Source organism: Rhincodon typus, chromosome 37, assembly GCF_021869965.1.
Source record: "Rhincodon typus isolate 14 chromosome 37, sRhiTyp1.1, whole genome shotgun sequence".
Lineage (NCBI taxonomy): Eukaryota > Metazoa > Chordata > Chondrichthyes > Orectolobiformes > Rhincodontidae > Rhincodon > Rhincodon typus.
The window spans coordinates 16879970-16902783 of NC_063368.1; the positions used below are offsets into that span (position 1 = coordinate 16879970).

General features: G+C 41.8%; 3 protein-coding genes across 6 annotated transcripts in view; all 3 read left to right on the forward strand.

Annotated features, from left to right (window-relative positions):
• The window catches only part of LOC109930388 (ferritin heavy chain A-like), an 8639-nt gene extending 7936 nt beyond the window's left edge, over positions 1 to 703 (forward strand). Inside the window, exon 4 of the mRNA XM_048617669.1 lies at positions 427 to 703. Coding sequence (XP_048473626.1) covers positions 427 to 582 — 156 coding nt within the window. The 3' untranslated portion in view covers positions 583 to 703. The remainder of the gene's footprint in view (positions 1 to 426) is intronic.
• Positions 704 to 5537: 4834 nt separating this feature from the next.
• Positions 5538 to 22076, forward strand: LOC109938384 (ferritin, heavy subunit-like). 4 transcript variants are annotated; one of them, XM_048617682.1, is made up of 5 exons: positions 5539 to 5691; positions 6920 to 7066; positions 7216 to 7365; positions 13782 to 13912; positions 22037 to 22076. In XM_048617682.1, the coding sequence occupies exons 1-5, from the start codon at positions 5590 to 5592 to the stop codon at positions 22059 to 22061; spliced, it is 555 nt and encodes a 184-aa protein (XP_048473639.1). In that variant the 5' UTR covers positions 5539 to 5589; the 3' UTR covers positions 22062 to 22076. The 4 variants fall into 4 exon arrangements, with proteins under 4 accessions (XP_048473640.1, XP_020392382.2, XP_048473639.1 ...); XM_048617684.1 differs by having other exon boundaries at positions 5540 to 5691; positions 7240 to 7365; XM_048617683.1 differs by lacking the exons at positions 13782 to 13912; positions 22037 to 22076 and adding an exon at positions 7753 to 7996 and having other exon boundaries at positions 5538 to 5691.
• LOC109938383 (ferritin, heavy subunit-like) lies at positions 16780 to 19174 on the forward strand. Its single transcript, XM_020536792.2, has 4 exons — positions 16780 to 16932; positions 18203 to 18349; positions 18514 to 18639; positions 18908 to 19174. The coding sequence occupies exons 1-4, from the start codon at positions 16831 to 16833 to the stop codon at positions 19058 to 19060; spliced, it is 528 nt and encodes a 175-aa protein (XP_020392381.1). The 5' UTR covers positions 16780 to 16830; the 3' UTR covers positions 19061 to 19174.
• Positions 22077 to 22814: the final 738 nt, after the last annotated feature.

The following is a 22814-nucleotide window of genomic DNA, read 5'->3' on the forward strand; positions in this document are numbered from 1 at the left end:
TGTTTCTCTCCTAGATTGGAGAAAGGCATGTAAGAATCTAAATTTTCCACTTTTTGCCAAGTGGTGTTTGAGATTACAAATTAATTGTTCTAATATAATGTACCTAGTGTTGTTGCACTTCTGCTCTTCTCACAGCCTCTTTGGCTGTATTTTAACAACCACATTAGAATTGTTTTGAAAAATATTTAGCTTGACCAGTTGCATTGTATACAAGACTTTACATTTTTTTCACTTTAAAGAAACTCCACATCTAGGCTACCTTAAAGTATTGAGGAGGGTGTTGCAGTCTATGGTCCATAACTCAGTTCCTGAGAACTGCATCAATACCATGGTCTCTGCTGCTCTAGATCACAGGATGACACTTCAAATGGTCAAGGCAAACTGGTCTTGTTATCTAAATTCCCTTCCCTATGTTCTTTTGGTCAGCTGTGTGACTTCCTGGAGAGGCACTACTTGGATGAGCAAGTGAAGATGATCAAGAAGCTGGGAGATCACATCACCAACCTGAAGAGACTGGGAGCCCCTGACAATGGCATGGGAGAGTACCTGTTTAACAGGCTCACCCTGGGGGAGAATGAATGAACTGACTGCAGGGAGCAAGCTTGTCTTACATGTGTATAAATGGGAGACCTGTAGAGACTTCTGCTTTTGCAGAAGCTGCTAATTGTCCTGTACCAAGTGTAATAAACTGCTCCATATTGGACCATGTCTTGCCTTCCTTTCTAGATTAATCCTTGCTGTGAGCTGTAGCTTGATCCTGTTTGGTTCTGTTCTTGCTGATGGGAACACTTTCCCCACTGGGCTGTGGGTTTCACTGTCTGGCCCAGACAATTGCCTTGACCTAGTCACCTTTGAGCTGCTGCCTTGAGCCACCCTACCACCATGTGTTGGTCAACCCCACCCACTATAGCCTTGAAGGAAGGAATTAGCACTGACCCAGGAACAGTGAAATATAATGAATAGCTTGTAGGCCTATCCTTCTCAGCAAAAGGACCAAATGAGCAGAAGGCTGGAAAACATCAGTGAAACTTGAGGGTTATGAGGGACAGTGAGTTTTCAGTCAACTAACCACCATAAATCCAGGCACTTCTGGGTTTGAATTGAATAACTTCTGAAGGTTAACATTCTCAGTAGGATTTTGATTTTTATGTTAATATATTGTCTTCATCAACCTGTTCAGTATTATGCTTCACTGGAGCAGCTGCCACTTGATCCCATCTCTCCCAGTCAAGGGGTAGGGATGTTACTATGACAAAGGGCCATTCAAAGAAATCATGCTAAGGTTGCATATGAGGTGAAAACAAATCTTCAATCTCTCCCTGATTTAACTTCACTTGTTTGTCAAATTTCAGTTAATGGAAGGCTCTGGGGAGCATTGCCAAAGGCCTAGGGTGCAGGTGCTAAGTTCCTTGAAGGTGTGGACAGGGTGGGGAAGAAGGCATTTGGGATGTTTCACTTCATGGGTCAGAGCATGGAGTGTAGGAGTTGGGATGCCATCCTACAGCTGTTGGACATGTGTGGCCATGTTCCAGAATATTGCATTCAATGCTGATCACCCTGATTGGAAAGCTTCTCCTGAAAGATAAAGGTTCATGAACAAGATCAGCCAGGAGGGTGAGCAAGCTGGGGCTAGCCTCCTTTTAAGCCTCCAGAGGCTGAGGGGTGACCCTCTCATTACAATAATGAGGGGCATGGACAGAATGAACAGTCAAGGCTTTTTTTTTCCACTCTCAGGTTGGGAAATTGTAGGGTGAGAGGGAAAGTGACCTGAGGAGCAACTTTCCCTAGTGTCTCATGAATGGAATGAGCTAGTGCAGGCTGGTATAGCTATGACCTTTAAAAGGCACATAGGTGGATATCTATACAAAGGGTTTCGAAGGATAAAGCCAAATGGGACAAGATCAGTTCAAGCTATCTGTTGGGTGTGGATGAGTTAAACTAAATGGTCAGTTTCCATATTACGTCTGTGGGACTAAGGTGTCATCAGCTCAACAGGAGGTTGATTCTAACAAGTTTGTGGTTGAGACAAAGACTGATTTGTGCTCATTTGCAAAATCAATTTCAGGGACCATTTATAAGGAGGGGGGAAACAAACTGTTACAATATGTTCACCCTTTTTCCACGTGGATGATATCTGCAGGCAAAAAAACTGACTCCTAGAAGTCAGTTATTCAAGGTCTCTGATATATGACTAACAAAACAGGAGAAGCCAACAGAAATATAGGTGAGCAATATACGCTCCCCGAAGCCAACAGAAATATAGGTGAGCAATATACACTCCTCTTAAGACCAAAAGGATGGCAAATAAAAACATAACTAAGGATTGGCACACCATTGACCTTCTGTCAGAGCTTCAGGACCTTAATGAAGCTATTCTTAAGGAGTAGCAGATAATGATCACAGAATTTAAAAACCGAAAGAACTGCAAATCAGTAACAAGCAAACTTGCTGGAAAAGTCAGCAGGTCTGGCAGCATCTGTGAAGCAAAAAAAAAAAGTTAATGTTTCGGGTCTGTTCTGAGGAAAGGTTACCGGACCTGAAACGTGATATCTTTATTTCCTTCACATGAAAGCATGTAGGAAAACTTGATCTAGCATTGGTCACTGCTGGGTTAGGATGAATATCATCCTTTGACATTTCTGTTGTTGCTGTCACGAATATTCACATTCTATATGATCAATTTTGGGAGATCATGCTGTACTGCCAACAGTTAGGGGGAATGGGTGATCAATTCACAGGTAGATGTTGAAGGAAAGGTATGAAGAGTGATTTCACTTAAGCCAATCTATGTGGAGAGGTTATGGAACTTAGTGTTATCTGTACATCCATGGAATCATTTGAAAGGTCACTGCTAAACAAACACAAAGAATGTACTATTGATGCACAGCTCAGTGAAGGAAGCAAGTTCAGAACAATTGTCACAAAACAGTCACATCTGCCAGTGCTTTACTAGGGAACAAATATTCCAATCCTTGAATCAGATGTGGCTCGTCTCACCCACCAAAGCACTATCCATTCTTTCAAGATACATCCAAGTTGTGTTCTACATGAGTAGATTAGGTTCAAATCTGTTGGAAGTCCAAGAACCCAGAGAAGCCCAAATTGTAACACAACACCATGTGAAGAAGGGCTAACAAAGAAACAATGCCAAAAAAGCTTGGAACAATATGTCAGCCAGGATAGATTCCAACAACAGAAGGACAGCATCAGTGAGAACTTGCCAAGATATCTCTGTCTTGTAGATACAATTCTCAGAAGAACTACACTTGAACAAAACAGAAAACTTCTTCAACTCATGTCCATAGCAAGGAATCGTGGTCTTGTTTTCAACAGTACAAAAGATCAAATAAATTTGAGCCATTTTTTTCAATTGAATCTACTCATCAGCTGGTATTAGACCTCATCCTACCAAACTAAAAGATATACAGAAGATGCCTATACAAGATAGATATGACTTACAAGGTGTCTCAATTTCTTTAGCTTTCTCTGCCCACATGTTCTCAAATTTGTGACCACTCAGGAGTTCTCTAAAAAAACATATCGTTGAAAGATCCCCTGCGTAATTTCAATCTCTCAAAAATGCTCCAGTGTTTGGTAAGAGTGTACTTCAACATTGTATTATAAATTTCTTGCAGTGTACTTTTTTGGATATGGACTTGGAAGAACATGGCTGTCTGTAGTTCATGTTATTCGGACAACCAGGGAGTAAGCCAGGAACGCCACCTATTCCCACAGAGCCAGTCAACACAGATATTCATCAAAGTCTCTGGTGACCATTGAATGACCATGAGATGTCCATTAGTTTGGACAAAGCCCTTTGTGACCACTGGACATCCCCTGCATCTCAGATCCATTCTGACCAGGACATCTGTCAATATCCAGATACATTTTCTGTTTGGGTGGGTCAACTGTGTCCATTGGTGTTGTCTGTCCTCAGAGGGCTGTGCGTGGATGCAGATTGGTGGTTCCTGATGTCCCATCTGGCTCATCAAACCCAGTGTTAAATCCAAAGGAACACATCTCATCACCTATTCCTCGACCGAACTGCTGAGAGTTACAGTGTGAAACAGCACAGAAACATACCCTTCGATCCAACTCATCCATGCTAACCAGGTATCTCAAAATGAACTAGTCCCATTTGCCTGCATTTAGCTCATATCTCTTGTTGAGGAACAGACCAAATCCCCTCGAAATACATAAAGACCAGAATGTCTTTTTTTTTTACTTTAAAGGCAAATGTAAGGAATGGTGCTCAAGATGAAATCTCATTGGTCAAACTATTGACTTCAAGCAAAACACTCTTTATTTTTATACTACAGTCAAAATAGAGACAAGGTGAAAAGAACAGTATTGGCTTACCGATCGAAATGCTGAACAAAACAGTAGATATATTAATTACGATTAATTAACTGTTCCAACATGGTAACATCACATAAACACGCCCTTGGCAAAGGCAGATTCAGTGAAATAGATTGTCTCACGTGCAATTCTAACAGCTGGAGGAGAACTCCCAGCTTGTAGCTGTAACAGAGAGAGGAATAAGAGCTCCCACAGACAGCTTGAAAATCTCAGCAATTGCTGAAAGCTAAAAATAAAAATCCTCATTCTGTGGGAGCTTGAACAACCACTTGCTGACCTCCCTTCACCATCTCCATCCCCCCCCCAATAACTTCCTCCCAACCCCCGTCCCGCCGCAACTCCCCTCTTGCACACACCCCTGAGTACCTCAATTCAGGTCACTTCTATTCTTCCAACTTCAATAAAAACCTCAACACCTCACAGGCTGGTTACTTTATTTTCTTTGAGCGGACTGCTCACTACTTCTGTCTCAAACTTTCTTCATTAAAAATGTGGTCAAAATACAACTCTTAAAGCCATTGTATTGTCACACCCTCTAAATGTTTCCTCTTCATGTATTCAAATTGCTTTTAAATGTTGTATTTGTACCAGACTCTACCACTTCCTCTAACAGTTCATTCCATATATGCACAGTTCTCTGCGTGAAAAAACTGCCCCTCAGGTCCCCTTTAAATCTTCTGGAATGAAACTAGTTGTAAACACTTGGGGTATCAGTGAAACACTTGAGGCAAAAAGAACCAGTATTGTTCAGATGGGAGAAAAGTGCTTCACTAAAGGTAACATTTTTAATCACTTCATTTCCTGTCCCAGGATAGATACTTTCTGAGCAACCTGTTCAGGAGACAGTGGGGCCTGACACCAGAGTCTTCAGGTCCAGAGAAAAGGACACTACCACACCACATATCCATTTACAAATGACCAGCTGGATTGGCCTGTGTTAAGAACCTATCACTCCAAAAGCACTTGCATCATCAAGAATAATTTCCCAAACATCCCTGTATTCCAGATCTCTGATTGGCTCTGGGTCTCAGCTCCAGCCCCATAACACCCTCTCCCTTTTCATTGGGGGCTGGATCGATGGGAAGTTCCTGATTGGCTGTCAGCAATTGTCAGTGATCATTGCTGATGTCAGTCCTGGTTGAGAGCAGGATGTCCCAGGAGTATAAATACTTGTGAGTGAGATGTTTATTTTTAGAGTTTTCTTGGTGATAGTGAGCAGGAATAGTGAAGATGGCCTCCCAAGTGTGTCAGAACTACCACAAGGACTGTGAGGATGCTGTTAACAAGCAGATCAACCTGGAGCTCTATTCCTCCTATGTTTACCTCTCCATGGTGAGCCTAGTGGTATTGGAAGTCTTCTCTTTCTGCTTGTCTACCACCCTGCCTAGCCCCACTAAGGACAACTTGGTGTGGGCAACATGTCAGTCATGTTTATGTCCTGTGTTTATTGCAGTTGGGTTTTTGAAATATCTCCTCTGAATAGGGTTTCTTCTAAGCCAATGAGTTGGCTTTTGAATATTCACTCCAGTCATTAAGGTGGTTTTTGATTGCCTTGTTAAGTGACCTCTGCATTCTATAACTTTGGTTCCATTCTGGAATGGTTTTATATGGGAACTAAATCCAAAGTTTGTTCATAGCTTCTTGAATGACTTTCATGATGTGTAAGCTTAATTAATTTCTATTCAACTTTGATTAAAGATAATTAGGTGACTCATTGGTGAAACAGGAATTATTTGAGCCCTGTTTATTCTGCCTGTTTCTAAGAGTCAAGCCTGTTGTGTGGGCATTAATACTGGGTTCTTCCATGTTGATACTTGACATTCTTGCTTCAATGTCAAGGGTCTTTCTTTCAGTTGATTAGATGATTACTTAACCTTTTTGGTGAGATGGACTCTGATTTACACCAATTTGGTTGAGCACTAAAATAAACTGAAGCTCCCTGTTAAAATGGTTAATTGATTCTTATTCTAAAATGGGTGTTGGGATCTTGAATGTGCACATGAGATCTGAGGAAGTAATGAATGAGGGATTTGATGCAAGTTACATCACACTAGCTCCTGCCATAATGCACTCAGGTCTGTGGCGTTGGGTCCACCTTCCCCACACTAAAATGGAAGTCACATGTGGAGAAGGCAGTAAGTGCAGAGACAAATGGTCTCTTTTTGGTCCCATGAAGTGACAGACCATATGACCCACTGAAGACATGCTCACTGCTTTTCCTAACATTGTGCTCATTTGGTTTGCACTCTACAATTTTTCTCTGAATAATGAGTAACCCTGCCTTTAAAAAGGTTCACTTATCCTGTCATCAATGACAAACTCCTAACCTCCTTGGTTGCAAATTTAATCTGACTTGCGTCAAAAATGACCTTTGTATTCCTAAATTCAGATTTCTGCTTCTGAACCCAATATCCTCCACTGTTTGTTCATTATCTAGATGTTCAGGATTTGTACACTTCATTCTTGTTTAGTCTCAAAAACTGGGTGGGTTCTTGCTGGAGCTCACAATGGATGAGATCTGCAGCTTGCCTGACTCTACCACTTTCTCCTTCTCCCACAGTCCTTTTACTTTGACCGGGATGATGTTGCCCTGCGTCGCTTTGCTGAGTTCTTCAAGGAGGAGTCGCATGAGGAACGGGAACACGCTGAGAAACTGATGGCATTCCAGAATAAACGTGGAGGCCGAGTCCTCCTGCAGGACATCAAGGTTGGTTTATCTTCCTACACTACAACTACCTGAATTAGATGTTGACTTTGAAGCTTGACTTTCATTACCCCAGCAATGTTACATGGCACACTAGTTACCTTTCCATCTCATTTGCATTGCACTTCCCTTCATTTTTCACATGAATAAAGCATCTGCCTCTTCCGTCCCTCCAGAAGCCAGAGCAGGATGAGTGGGGCAGTGGTCTGGAGGCAATGCAGACAGCTCTGCAGATGGAGAAGGATGTGAACCAGAGTCTGCTGGATCTGCACAAACTCGCCTCTGGCAACACGGACCCTCATGTGAGTTCCTGATAATGAATTATCAGGGGTATTGAAGGTGATACTGGAATCTGCCCCTGCACTCTGGTCCATGTAACCTTGTGGTTTGGAGCAAACACCACTTGTGCTATTTGTCAGTGACCAATCTGGCTGCTATATGTTAGTATCTGGGGTGTGAATTATTATGGGATTTGTTCCCAGTTAAATGAAATTAGCTTGGAATTTGTGTGCAAGTCTAGTTCGCTCGAACTTCTGGCATACTTATAGATGAGAAGGCACTTTTAGCCTCTTCTTGGAGATAGCCAGCTGCTGTCCCCATCCATAACAATGTTAGAAACCCAAATAAAGACTAATTCAATCCTGTCTGTACTAATTACTCAATCTTGCTCTCCTTTTCTGTTCCTCCAGCTGTGTGACTTCCTGGAGAGGCACTACTTGGATGAGCAAGTGAAGATGATCAAGAAGCTGGGAGATCACATCACCAACCTGAAGAGACTGGGAGCCCCTGGCAATGGCATGGGAGAGTACCTGTTTGATAGGCTCACCCTGAGCTGAGTGAGCTTTGGAACCACTTTTCAGCTTTGTGTAGAGTGCTAATGTAAACCTGTTCTTCTATCTCACTGGATATAGAAATAAATTTCTGTGAAACTGACTTGCTGCGATATCGCTCATTACATGCACATTGATCCAGACCAAAGATTGTTTGCTGTATGAATTGATTCTGTGGAAGCTTTAACATGCTTTTGGCATGGCTCACTGCTCCTGAAATGTGATCCAATGTTACTGACCTCTCCAATCTACACTTCAAGCAGCATGTAGGTTTTGGGATTGAGAAAAGAATGCCAATTCTGTTTGCTGCATAAAAGGATCTGCTATCATTGTGATGGCACACAATTACAATCATGGTCCATTTCAACACTGATTAGCATATGACATTTTGGAAACACCATTACTGACCTACAGCATGGATTAGATAGGGAATGAAATTTCCTGCTTTGAAAGAACAGAAAGCTCCTCTGACAGTTTCCATCAAACACTTCCAGGCCAAGTACAGCACAAGGCTGGAGAAATGGGATAGCTGCCTCTACTGCTGGAACTGAATAAAGTTTTCATTTTTCTTCAAAACTGAAAGTAAAGAGCCCTTTATGCTATTGTCATGAAACAGTCAGGACAAATTGTTTTTCTTCCATGTCATTCCTTGTTGCTGTAGATGATTAGTTTATCTGATTAGGGAAGCTAATGAAATGTTAATTTCAATGTGAAATTGAATACAAGTTAGGCTTCAGTTATACAGTGCATTGGTGACTCCACAGCTGGAGCATGGTGTTAATCCCCTTTTTTTATTAAAGCAAGTACCGCATAAGTTGCTCAGAAAGGGGTTTACCAGACTAATTTGGGATTGGGTGGGCTTAATGATAAAACAAAACTTGCTCATACCTGCTGATCCTTTGTAGAGTAAGAAGGATTTTAATGGGTAGGGGGAGGATGTTCTCTCTTGGGGGAGAGGTTAGAGGAAGGTGTCACCCATTGAAAATGAAGCTTTTTTTTTCTCTAATGCCAGTTTAAGGAATTGTAAGTCAAAATCAAAATGACTTTGAATATTTTTGAGAGATCCTTCACAAAGGTGACAAGTTGACAGGAGTGGATGGGAAGGTGGGGGTTAGATTATTTTTACATTTTTGGTTGTTTTAAATTTACGTGAACAGAAATGTAACAATCACTCTTCAATTCTACCAGATTATTCAAAGCATTTCTTGAAGTTCTCCATGTGCCTGATGGACTGACATACTCTTGCTCAGGAGTTAAATATAGCCCCTGGATTAAACTCTCAACCATTATTTCATACCTTGGTGCTTTCCAAATGCTTCCCCATCATTAACAACAAAAACAGAAATTGCTGGAAAAGGTTAGCACGTCTGGCAACATCCATGAAGGAAAAAATCAGAGATAATGCTTTGGGTGCGGTGACCCTTCCTACGCACTGATGCTAGCTAGTGAAATGTCACTTTATGTGCAGATGATAGGGAGCAGGATGTGGTAGGGAGTAAATGATAGGATAAAGGATGGAGTCCAATGACGAGGAAGAGCAGTTGGAATCCAAAGGAGGTGATAGTAATCTGGCTAGGAGGATGAATAGCTGTTGATGAGGATGGTTAGTGACTAACAATAGTGTGTAATGGCAGGCCATGATTACCCTTGTTTTGAGGCTTAAATTGTCACAGAGAAAGCTGAGGGTAGGAGTACGTCTGTTATAACACCAACTCCCCTATGGTCATTGCTGCCTCTGAACTCATGATTCCATCAACTTCACCTCAGGTCCCCACTTGGGGTCTCAATCTCTGCTCTAGCAAGCCTTCTCCTGGTTAGTTATAAATAGTATTATAGTTGTGACCACATTAGACATGGTCTTGTTTCAGTGCTCAAACAGCTGACCTGGTTATGCTCCAACTCCTACTGTTCACAAAACAGTGAAAGGAGGTTTTGTTTTCACCTGTTTATGTGACCGAGCATTGACCACTTTAAGATGACTCTTGCAAGAGTTGGCAAACATTGGTAACTATTGCCTGTACCCACACTGTCCAAAGGTCATACAATGTGTTGGATGAATAAAAGCAGAAAGGATCAAGTTATATCCCAAGACTCTCCAACTTTCAAATGTTAAATGTTTACTCACAAACACCTCTCAAAATAAAGTGAACAGTTGCAAAAGGAACAGAATGTTGAACGTTAGACTGTGTGATGTTTGTTGTTAGCAAGAGAAAGGTCCATTCAAAAGTTGATGGCGATGGGAGCAATAGAATTCTGGTCAAGGCATCTCATTGATGAACCTTCCATTTCACCAACTTGTTTCACCCGCAGATTGACTGCAAACTATCTAGTGCAAGTAAATATCCTTCAACTGAAAAATCAGAGTTGACATTTCGGGTCTGATGACCCTTCCACAGAAGGGAGCAAGCTTTGATCAAGTGTCATCAGACCCAAAACTTTAACTCTGATTTGTCTTCACAGATGTTTCCAGGCCTCTTTAACTTTTCCACAAATTTCTGTTTTTATTTCTGATTTACAGCATTCATGGTTCTTTCAGTTTTTATTTAATATCCTTCAAATGATGTGATTAATATCAGTACCACTGACATGTTCTGGACCTGATGAAAGATGTATCAATTCATTAAGAAATGGGCGAACACACATGAAATTATGATCAATGTTGTCTCCAGGGTTGAATTGCTTGAGATATCTTGGGAAACTCTGGTTTTCTAACATTTTCCACTTGAGGACAGTCACAGCAACTAAATTCCATTGCAGACAAGAGTCCATGACATAACTGTAAGAAAGTGAAGCATATGGAGTAAACCTTCAGAAATAGTTTGGAATTGGTAAGGGTGTAGGAGATAGAGGAGAGCTAATGGCTATCTACTTTGAATAGCAAAGCTATGGCAATCTTTCCCCAGGAACCTGTACATGGACCTGAGAGTCACGTTTAGAAGTGATCTTGTTGAAAGAAAAGAGAGGTGTGCATATAGGTTTCCTTCACTTCCAACACAAAGAGTACCTTAAATCTGGACATCACTCTATGAAAACCTTAAATGAAAAGTAAGGTCCCCATAACACCCTCTCATTTTTCATTGGGTGCTGGATTAATGGAATATTCCTAATTGGCTGTCAGGAATTGTCAATGATGATACATGATGTCATTCCCTGCTTGAGTGCAGGATGTCCCAGGTGTATAAATACAAGAGTTTGTGGTAGAAAGACTTCTCCAGTTCTAGAGTTGTCTAGGTAGTAGTGAGAAGGAATAGTGAAGATGGCCTCCCAAGTGCATCAGAACTACCACAAGGACTGAGGATGCTGTTAACAAGCAGATCAACCTGGAGCTCTATTCCTCCTATGTTTACCTCTCCATGGTGAGGCTTGTGGTGTTGAAGGTCCCCTCTTTCTGTTTATCTACCACTCCACCCCACGCCACCAAGGGCAACTAGGGGTGGGCAATATGTCAGTGATAGCTATATCCCATGTGTTTCACAGTTGTCTTTTGAATTATATCTTGGATGGGTAGAATTTCTTTGAAGCCAATGAGTTGGTTTTTGAATGTTTTTCCCTCTACCAACCTCCTAATCCACTCAAGTGATTATTCAAGTTTTTTTTTTCTGGTTGCCTTATTAACTGATTCCTCTGCATTCTACCAATTTGGTTTCATTCTGAGGTGTTTTATTAGAACCAAATCCAAGGTTCCTTGTAGCTTCTTGGATGATTTTTCATGATGCATCAACCTGATCAATTTCTATTCAACTCTGAAGTGAATTGGGTGACTCATTGGTGATATAAGAATGATTTATGACGCCCCTTCTGCCTGTTTCCAAATGAGTACAATCCTGTTGTGTTGGACTTACTACTGGGATCTTCCATGATGCTATTTTACATTATTACTTCAATGTCAAGGGACTTTCTTTCAATTGATTAGATGACTTCTTAGGGGGTTGGTGAAAGGGTCTCTGATTACATCACTTGGGTTATGGATGGAAATCTAGGCTCCCTGTTAAATCAGGGGTTTCTAAAATGGGTGATGGGCTCTTGAGTCATCATGAGATCTGGGGAATTAATGGCTATTGAGGTGTTTGGTGCAAGTTGTAACTCATTAGCTCTCACACTGATACCATCAGGTCTGAGGGGTTGTGCCCACTCTATCCACAATAAAATGGGGGTCACAGTTCGTGAAGATGTTCAGTGCAGGGATAAAAGATCTTCTTGCTCACATGAATTTACAGAGACCGTATGGCCTTCTGTAGACATGCTCACTACTTTTAATAACATTGTGCTCATTTGCTTTGCATTCAGCAATTTTTCTCTAGATAACTAGTAACTCTGCCTGGGGGGAAAAAAATCCACTTTCCAATTCATCGATGACAAATCTCTGATTTTTGCAAAAATCAATGCCTCTCTCTTCAGTTAGTCAAATGATCTTTTATATTCCTAAATTCAGATCTCTAGTTCAGAGCAGTACACAGCAGAATCTGTTAGTGCATTGTCTTGAAATTCAGGGTTTGTACAATTCACTTTTTTTTCTACTCTAAGCTGAAAAGCCAGAGAAGCTCTTACTGAAGTTCTGATTAGATGAGATCTGCAGCTTGCCTGACTCTGCCACTTTCTCACTTTCTCCTCTTCTCCCACAGTTCTCTTACTTTGACCGGGATGATGTTGCACTGCGACACTTTGCTGAGATCTTCAAGGAGGAGTCCCATGAGGAACGGGAACACGCTGAGAAACTGATGGCATTCCAGAATAAATGGGAGGCCGAGTCCTCCTGCAGGACTTCAAGGTTGGGTTTAATTATACCTATTTAGCTTCACTGGAATTTGTGGCACTGACTATTTGGAACAACCGGATTAATGCAGTGACTATTATGCCATGCGATTTCATCCTTGTATCCCTCTTCCCTCTGTGGATTTTCCAATCTATTGAAACATCTCGCTTCCATCCTTCAGAAGCCAGAGTAGGATGAGTGGGGCAATGGTCTGGAGGCAATGCAGAGAGCTCTGCAGATGGAGAAGGATGTGAACCAGAGTCTATTGGATCTGCACAAACTTGCCTCTGGCAACACGGACCCTCATGTGAGTTTCTGTGGGCTTTTGGAGAAGTTTTGTTGAATTCCATGGCTAGAGTATAGTTCATGCTTTGATCTGACAACTAGCATGAGGGCTGTGTTGGCTGACAGGACATTAGCAACTAAATATTCCACTGATGGTAGGATCTTGAGTCTTACTTGTATAGTAATTCCTCTGTCACAAGACTGTCACTTTGGGAGGTTATTGCCTTCTTTTGGAAGAGCTAGGGCAGAAGTACTGAGTTGGCAAGTTAAGGCCATTTGTGTAAACAGCTTGTTAGGCCTTGGGCTTTTAATGGACTGAATTGTTGTGGCCAGATCTCTGATTAGGATTTCTGGGTTCTGATTTTTCCAGTAGCATCTGAACCTATTGGTTTCTCAGAATTGGAAGCTCGCTGCTAATCTCAATTTTCTGCTTTTGCTTCCTAAATGGGAGAACTGCATGTGAGAATCTGAATTTTCAATTTTTGCCAAGGGCTGTTTAAGATTTCTAACTGTTCCACTATAATTGCTGTATCTAGCACTGCTACATTTCTTCTGATTTTTTATTTTTGACTATTTTAACTACAGCATTTGAATTTTCACTTGGCATATAGTTTGACCAGTTGCAATATATCCAAAACAGACACCACATGTTTGCTTTAAACTAAAACTTGGGGCCGAGTCTGCTTGAACATACTTGGGGTGAGGGGTGGTTATGTTATGTTGTCCATAACACTGCACCAGAGCTGCATCAAGATCAACTGTTCTGTTGCTCCAGTTCACAGGATGAAACCTCAACCTGTCAAGGGAAGGTGTTGTTATCTAAATTATTTTCCCTCTGTTTTCCTTCCAGCTGTGTGACTTCCTGGAGAGGCACTACTTGGATGAGCAAGTGAAGATGATCAAGAAGCTGGGAGATCACATCACCAACCTGAAGAGACTGGGAGCCCCTGACAATGGCATGGGAGAGTACCTGTTTGACAGGCTTACCCTGGGGAAGAGTGAGTGACTGAACTGACTGCAAGGATCAGCCTTTTTGTCTACAAAGGAGACTTCTGCAAATTTGTCCTGGGCTTGATTATGGAATGTACTAATTGCAATAAATACTGTGGATTTGAATTAACATTTAACTCTTGATCTAGATGACTAGCAAAATCTCTCGTCCCAAATATTTTCCCTAGCAGAAAATAATATCTTGAGTGATCATGAGACAAGGGATACTTACCTAGATTAATGAAACAACTTTTCTTCCCAATGTGATGGAAGACTAGCAAGAATCTGAATGCCAACCAGGAGCTTTTCCTTCAAGGGGAAACTCTCAAACTTCCTCAGTCAGGTAGAAGTATCAATGCCACTGGAATAACTTTCCTCCTAACCTTCTGTCCAGCCCCCACCAAAAGATAAAACTTTAGCTGTTTCTAAACTCAACTAGTCACGCTAACATATAATTCTCAGCTCACTTCTGCTCTGAAATGACAACTGTGGTCAACTTTTTTGTAAAGCTTGACGTTTAACTACATACTCCACTCAGCTATGTCAGAAATGTTAAAGATACTGACGAGTCATAGGGATCCAACTTAAAACATTGGCTTTTTTCTTTAGGTGCCCCTTTAAAACCATGTTAACCTAATATTGACAAGAACCTGTCCATGCGCGATTAGAATATCCAAATGTGTAGTAGTCATAACAGTTGCTGCACATAGGCCAACTGTCCAATTCAGAATTGTCACATCAGACTCATTGGCAAGGCCTAACCCTCCATAAAGTCAGTGAAGAACTGCATCCAGAAGTAGCACCCTTGAGTAAAGCTGAACTCAACCATAATTTTTCCTGGCTGAAACAAGCCCACACTTAGTCTAAACCTCAACTTGTGACCTTCTCCGGACACTTCAGGTAGTGGCAGGAGTGAGGTCTGTGGGGAATTTGAAATCCACTAATCCCTTTCTGTATTCAGATTGAATGAATCCCATGTGCAAAACTAAATATTTCACCTGAGATAACAAGGTGTAGAGCTGGATGAACACAGCAGGCTTCAAAAATGAAGAAGGGTCTAGGCCTGAAACATCAGCCATGCTGCTTGGCCTGCTGTGTTCATCCAGCTCTACACCTTGTTATCTCAGATTCTGCAGTTCCTACCATCTCTGAAATATTTCACCTTCCCATTCTAAATACAATATTTTTCTTGTCAATCTGTTTACCAAGCTAGTAGGGAAGGTTGCCCATTATGTTAACTTTGTATTTAGGTGCTTTGTGCAGCTCTTTCAACCAGACATGCCCTCCCAACGTGTTTATCACCACTTCTTTCAATAACCTATGCAAATGCTGATGGCAATTAACCAGCATGTAAGGTGATGACTTTCTGATATTAGCACAAGACTAGGAAACCCAATAATTGTTTTTGGGAGGGTGGGCAGGCCGAGCTGCAAGTCCTGGAATTGCAGCTGATGGAATTTGAGGTCAATAAAAATCTAGATTAGAATCTAATGATGACTGTGAAGCTGTTGACAACTGATTTAGACAAGCCCCATTTGGTCCATATACGCTCTTTAGGGAAGGAAATGTGCTGTCCTTACCCAATTTGGCCTACATAATTCTAGATCACAGTAATGTGGTTGACTGTAGGGTTCGGTAATCAATGCTGGCCTAGCCAGCGACACACACATCACCTGAAATAGAATTTTAGGAATTGGATAAGATTGTAATGAGATGTTAATATCCTTGCAAGTCAGACAGTTACAGTCTTATTTCATCTGCCATTTTTACTGTGTATTACTGTGGCTGAATTCACCACTATCAACATCCTGGGATTACCACTGACCAGAAATTAAACTAGAGTAGTCATATAAACTCAGAGACTACAAGAACAGGTCATGGTCAAGGAATCTTACAGCAAGTAACCTAACTCCTGTATCTCAAAGCCTGTCTCCCATCTGCAAGACAATTCAGGAGTGAGATGGAATACTCTTCACTTGGCTGAATCAGTGCATCTCCAAAAACACTCAAGAAGCTCAACACCATCCAGGACAAAGCAGCCCCTGCTTAATTGGCACCACGTCCACAAATATTCACTCCCTCCTCCACCAAAGCTCAATGGCAGCAGTGTATACTATCCACAAGATGCACTTGGGTAATTCTCTAAGGCTCCTGAGACACCACCTGCCAAACACACAACTGATGCCATAGGTAAGGACAAGGGAACACGGGAAAACCACCACCTGCAAGTTCCCTCCAATCCCATGCACCATCACTGGATCATAATCCTGGAACACCTTCCCTAATGGCACTGTGGGTGTAGCTAAATCAATTGACTGTATCGGTTCAAGAAGGCAGCTCACCACCACCTTCTGAAGGGCAACTAGGGATGGGCAATGAATGCTGGACAAGCCAGCAATGCCCACGTCCCATGAATAAATGAAAAAAAATTGGTTAAAGACACTTCATCAAAAATAAAATTTAGCATTTAATTTCAAGGGTAAAATATTGGGACACATGCAGATTTATAGAATGGTTGGAGAGGGTTATAGGGTGTTCCCAAGGATGAGAGACTTCATTTTTCATTCAGTCATATCTTGCTCTGAGCAACCAGCTAGTTTGGGGTATGCACAGGATCTATTACTCCAAAAGCAATGATATCATTAAGGTTCATTTCCTAAACCTGTCTATCTTCCAGATCTCTGATTGGATCTAAATCTCAGCCCCGCCCTCACAGTTCTCTCTGCTTTGTTCATTGGTGCCTGGGCACAAGGGTGATTCCTCATTGGCTGTAAGGCATGGTCAATCATCATTGGTGATGCCACTCTCTGTTTGAGTGCAGGATGTTCCAGGAGTATAAATGTAAGACCTTAGGGAAGAAAGGCTCAGTTTTAGAGGTGTCTAGGTGATAGTGAGTAGGAATAGTGAGGATGGCCTCCCAAGTGTGTCAGAACTACCACAAGGACTGTGAGGATGCTGTAAATAAGCAGATCAACCTGGCACTCTATTCCTCCTATGTTTACCTCTCCATGGTGAGACTTGAGCTTGAGATGTAATCTGAAGTTAATGATTTAATGAAGTAGTGGCAAAATGGATTGTGTAATGTTCTGGTGATTTCAGATATGGAATAATTTGAGTGAATGGATGATTCTACAATAGCTGTTCTCTCAAGGCTTGCTTTATGAAAACTTGTGTACTGCTTATGGTGTAGTGGTAGTGTCCCTACCTCTGAACCAGGAGGCCTGGGTTCAAGTCCCACCTGCTCCAATGGTGTCAGAACAGATTGCTTAATTACCTAAATGTTACTGAGCTGCCTCTTGGATTTTTCAACCATGAACCTAGTTGTTCAAATTCACTTAATGGTGTCACCGCTGTAGTCTGTTAGATCCTCTTTACATGGTTCCTCCCTTTTTGTGTGTCAAGCACTCAGCCTCCTGGAGTTGTTGAGGCTTTGTTCACTGCAAGGATTGTATCCTTCACTGGAAGAGTTGAGGCTTTGTATTCAGCTGCCCAACTAATTAGACAGCTTCTCATGAGTGCACATTCTCTGGTGTCATTTGAAATACACTTTTTTCTTTCTTCAGCACCCCTACTTTTTCTGTTTCAAACATTAACTTATATTGTGGAAAATGACTTTCTGGCAATATGATCAACCATGGGTGGTATGATGGGTCAATGGCTAAAACTGTTCCCTCAGTGCCAGGGACCTAGGTTTGATTCCACCCTCTGATTACCTCTATCTTTGGAGCTTCTGTGTTCTCCCTGTGTCTGTTTCCTCCCACAACCTGATGTGCAGATTTAGGTGGATTGTCCATGGTGCCTTAGGATATTTGTAGACTAGCCATTGGAAAGGTGAGGTTACAAGGATATAGTAGGGAGCTAGTTCTGGGTGGGATGCTTGTCAGAGGGCTGGAATGGACTGAATGGTCCAAATGGCCTGTTCCACACTGCAGGGTCCCTATGACTCACTGAAGCAGCATCTTTCAAGATGGATAGAGGCAGGTGATCTGCCTGATTGGGGAAAATCTCTTCACAAGGAGATAAGGGCATGTTGGGTTTCCTGAAAACAGGAGGTACTACATAGGCATAAATGTTAAAGTTTTTTGTCTTGGTCTGAAATCTGTTATTTAAAATTAATAACATTTGTAGTGACTATCAAAAGCAGAGCTTGGCTAACTCAGTTATCAGGGAGTAACTGAACTCAACTACATGCTGTTTAAATTTGCTTCTTTCAAAACCATCTCCCCTGAGAACATCTGGGATTGCACTTGGAGTTTTAGATTATTCTTGCTTTCTCTACAGTTCTCTTACTTTGACCGGGATGATGTTGCCCTGCGTCACTTTGCTGAGTTCTTCAAGGAGCAGTCCCATGAGGAACGGGAACACGCTGAGAAACTGATGGCATTCCAGAATAAACGTGGAGGACGAGTCTTCCTGGAGGACATCAAGGTTGGGTTTAGTGTTTATTGTACTAGATTAGCAGTAATTCTGCCAAATATAGATGTGAAGCAATTTAATTCGATGCTCTATTACAGTAATTTGCATTCAAACTTTTTAAACTGTCTTAATTGTAACTGTAGCAAGTGAAGTATCTGCCTCTTCCCTCTCTCCAGAAGCCAGAGCAGGATGAGTGGGGCAATGGTCTGGAGGCAATGCAGAGAGCTCTGCAGATGGAGAAGGATGTGACCCAGAGTCTGCTGGATCTGCACAAACTCGCCTCTGGCAACACAGACCCTCATGTGAGTCCTTGATGACTTTAAATCTGTGCTTTTAGCTTAAATGGGTATGACCCTTGCCTGTTAGGCCCTCAATCCCTATTTAAATTGTGAAGTGTTATATGGGGATGGACCAAGGTCCTAGTGTTCCCAAGATCTGAGCACTTTCAAGAGGCTCTTTAGCAATCTCAATGATGTCACTTAACTGGCTGTTCTCCATATGGATTGGAATCCAAGCTCTTGAAGTTGTATTTGGTGTTGGATGTAACTAGTTCCCTTCTTTGCTTTCCAGCTGTGTGACTTCCTGGAGAGGCACTACTTGGATGAGCAAGTGAAGATGATCAAGAAGCTGGGAGATCACATCACCAACCTGAAGAGACTGGGAGCCCCTGAGAATGGCACAGGAGAGTACCTGTTTGACAGGCTCACCCTGGGGGAAGAGTGACTGAAGGAGCAAGCTTTGTAATTTCTGGTTATAAATGGAAGACCTGTACTGATCTCCTCTGCTCCTGAAAACAGATGAGACTTGATCCTTTGTGAAATATAAGTTATAAATTAACTAAATATTGTACTGTTTTATTACCTTAGATGCTAGTTCTTCCTGCAAGAACTACTAACAGACAATGACCAGCAACCTTTATTGTGGTACTGCTTATAGCAAGACCTCTCTTTCTTTCTTTTTAATACATATTCTGTTCCCTCTAAAAGACTCGACAACAGTCAACCTGCCTTGCCTATTAACTATTGAACTTAGCTGCAGCCATCAATGAAACAGCCTTGTGTTTATCAGGCTGGCCATGTGGTGTTGCTCTGTTTGAACGGAGCCTGTTGTGACTTCCTGCATGTCAAACAGGAGTCAATGCAGTTGACCAGGACAGGTGTCAACAGATACTTTTTTGGTTCACATGATCAGATTTTTAAAACTTATTAAAAATGTTTATCAACACAAGCAGCAAGTTAGGAGTTGGTGCAGGATCTATTCTTCTCAAGAAATCCTCCATGAAGACTGATCCCACAAATCTGCCCCAAGTATTACTCTGGGTTATTACCCCTCCAAGACTCTTGTCTTATTCATGATGCCTGTCATTTCTGGCTATCGGGCATTGTTAGTGATGCTCTCCCTGGTTGAGTGCAGGATGTCCCAGGAGTATAAATACAAGAACTTGTTGAGCTTTGCTCAAGGAAGACATGCCATTTAATAGCAATGTGAATCTAGTGTGATTGAAGTGTGTGGGTTTATTAAAACTTATAATACATGAAACCAACTAGCTTGTTAGTAACAATTGCCACTGTAGAAAGGAAACTCTAGTCAGTTTCTGACAGTACGATTGATCATTCAGTGACTCCTAGATGCTTGCTCACTTGGTGAGTTCCACTTCTAATAGAAATAGAACTGCAAGAAATGCTTCATCCTGAGGACAAGGGGCAGCACAGTTCACCAACTTCAATTTAAAGTTGAATCTAAGGCAACTTTCTGTTTGCCACCTGAGTTACCTAACTGCCTATCAGCAACTTTAGAATGGCACAGAATCTTAACGTTTGGTTTTCCACATCTGAATTGCATGCAATTATGTTTAAGCTTTTACATGAGTGTCTTCTTCCCACAGTCCTCTTACTTTGACTGGGATGATGTTATCCTGTGTCACTTTGCATTCTATAAGGAACAGGAACATGCTGAGAAATTGATGGCATTCCAGAATAAACATGGAGGCTGAGTCCTCCTGCAGGACATCAAGGTTAGATTTGACCTAGCTTTTATTCTACTAGATTAGAAGTAACAGCACTCCATATGGATTTAAAGTAATTTAACCCTGGTTTGTGGCTATCCTGTATTGATGCCCTGTTAGCCCCTCCTCCTCTTGCACTTTTACTGGATTGAATACCATCTGTAAGAAAGTGAATCCCTCTTCCTCCCTCCAGAAGCCAGAGCAGGATGAGTGGGGCAATGGTCTGGAGGCAATGCAGAGAGCTCTGCAGATGGAGAAGGATGTGAACCAGAGTCTGCTGGATCTGCACATACTCACCTCTGGCAACACAGATCCTCGTGAGTTCTCCGTTCCGGTTCTAGCTGTGTGGTTGAATTTGTATTAAAATGACTGTTTTAATGTTAATACCAAGAATTGTGTATCTCCTACACATCTTTTCAATCTTTACACCAATATATTTTATCTGAGAATGCTACTTCACCACCTCTAACTTCTTAACTATGTAGGCCATTCGCCCATCAAGTCTGTTACACCATCTCCAATCATGGATCTCTAAATCCTCAACTGTTTTCCAGACTTACCCACCTAAATTTTGATTCCCTTTTTTTTATTATTAATGTGGCCCATCCTCAACAGCCCTCTGCAGCCAAGAATTCCAGATTCACTCCCAAGAGGTTTCCTGTCTAACCCTTACCTGAGATCATGCCTTCAGATCATAGACTCTCCCTCAGGGAGAAATAATAGTTCCACTTGGACCCTGTGAAGCTCCATAGAATCCTGTGTTTCAGTGAGGTCTCCTTTTCATTCTGTGCTGAGTGCAGGCTTGACCTCTTCCCTTAAAACTATCCCTGTGTCCCCAGGGTCACATGACAGGTAAGTTGACATCCTGAATGTTCCCATTGTCTGAACTCTGGCTGAATAATAATAGATGACCAACTTCTCTCTAATCTACTACCCCCAAAACCATGGGCTCTATCTTGTCTGAATGTACAATCTCTTTAGACCCCATTGAAAGCAAGTTTCCTTGCTGATAAGGGAAAATGCCAACTTGCTGAACTGTGAAGTGAGTGTTTGTTTGCTTTTAGCTTGGTTCTTTTTATGCTGATCCTGAACAAAACCAATTGGAAGCCCCATGTTTAGAGCTGTGCAGATGGAAATTGAGAACGTGCTCCTCCTGCATATTCTGGAACCAAGGCCAGCATCAATGGGTGTAAGGCTGTGGCTTTAGGACATGAATTAAACAGGCTTCAATCAATTCTTCCCCCTGCCCCTCCTCCCCAAGGGCAAGGGATTATTCCATACAGATGAAGCCTATTGGGGAACTTTAGGATGGCAGTGCAGGAGGCAATGATTAGATTTGTAACAAATGTAAACATTGTTTAAGCCACCATGTTCAGCATTGGACCAGTTGTATGTCATCTTGTACTTCTTTTTATCTTTAATTTGTGAAACAAATTGGTGATTTTGCTCTTTGTAAATTTCAATCCTGTTGAGCTAGAAATGCCTATCCATGTTATTGCTGCCCAGAATCAGTTGAGGGAAGGCTCTTTAAATTTTTCTTGTGTAGATTCTCCTCAACCTTTAACATGTGACTTCCTGGAGAGGCACTACTTGGATGAGCAAGTGAAGATGATCAAGAAGCTGGGAGATCACATCACCAACCTGAAGAGACTGGGAGCCCCTGACAATGGCATGGGAGAGTACCTGTTTGACAGGCTCATGCTGGCGGAGAGTGACTGAACTGACTGCAGGGAGCAAGCTTGTGTTTTTTTTTGGTATAAATGGGAGATATTTGTACTAGCTGAGTTTTCTGCTTCTGAAAATAGATGAAACATGACCTCTATGGTGAAATGTACCAAATGTCAATAAACTATCCAGTACTACATTGTTGTTATTTTTTTCTCATCAGTTTGCATAAAAACACTGTCTACCTAACCTTCTTGGTAGTAATGACAACCAGCCTTTTAATATGGTGGTAGTTGTAGCAAGGCCATCCATTTTTATACTCCCTTACCTTTGAAATACTTGTGAACAGTTCAGTTGCATTGCCTATTACCTGCTGACCTTGGATGCAGCCTATAATTAGTCTCTCTGGTGTCCAGTGGGGTGGCCCTTGAGTGACCATGTGATGGCTTTGCCCAAACTGAGCTCAGTCTGACTGCTGGATGTTCACTGCATTGTAAATCCTTTGTTTCACCAGAACAGGTATCACTACCCAGATACTACTTCTGTTTGTGTGGCTTGACTGTGTCTATTGGTGGCATCTTTCTCCTGCATGCTCTGGCCTGTCACATAATCAGTAGGTCCAGATATGAACGACGGTCACCCTGTCTGCTGTGCCTAAGGCAGCAGTTGCTCCAAGGGAGCAACATCATTTGTTCCAGGACTGAAACCTTTTACAAACCAGATATTGTTCTGGGCAAACATCAGCCTGTAACATGAAGCAAAACAACCAGTTTGGGTCAGTTAGCTAATTGCTTTTATTTTCACTCA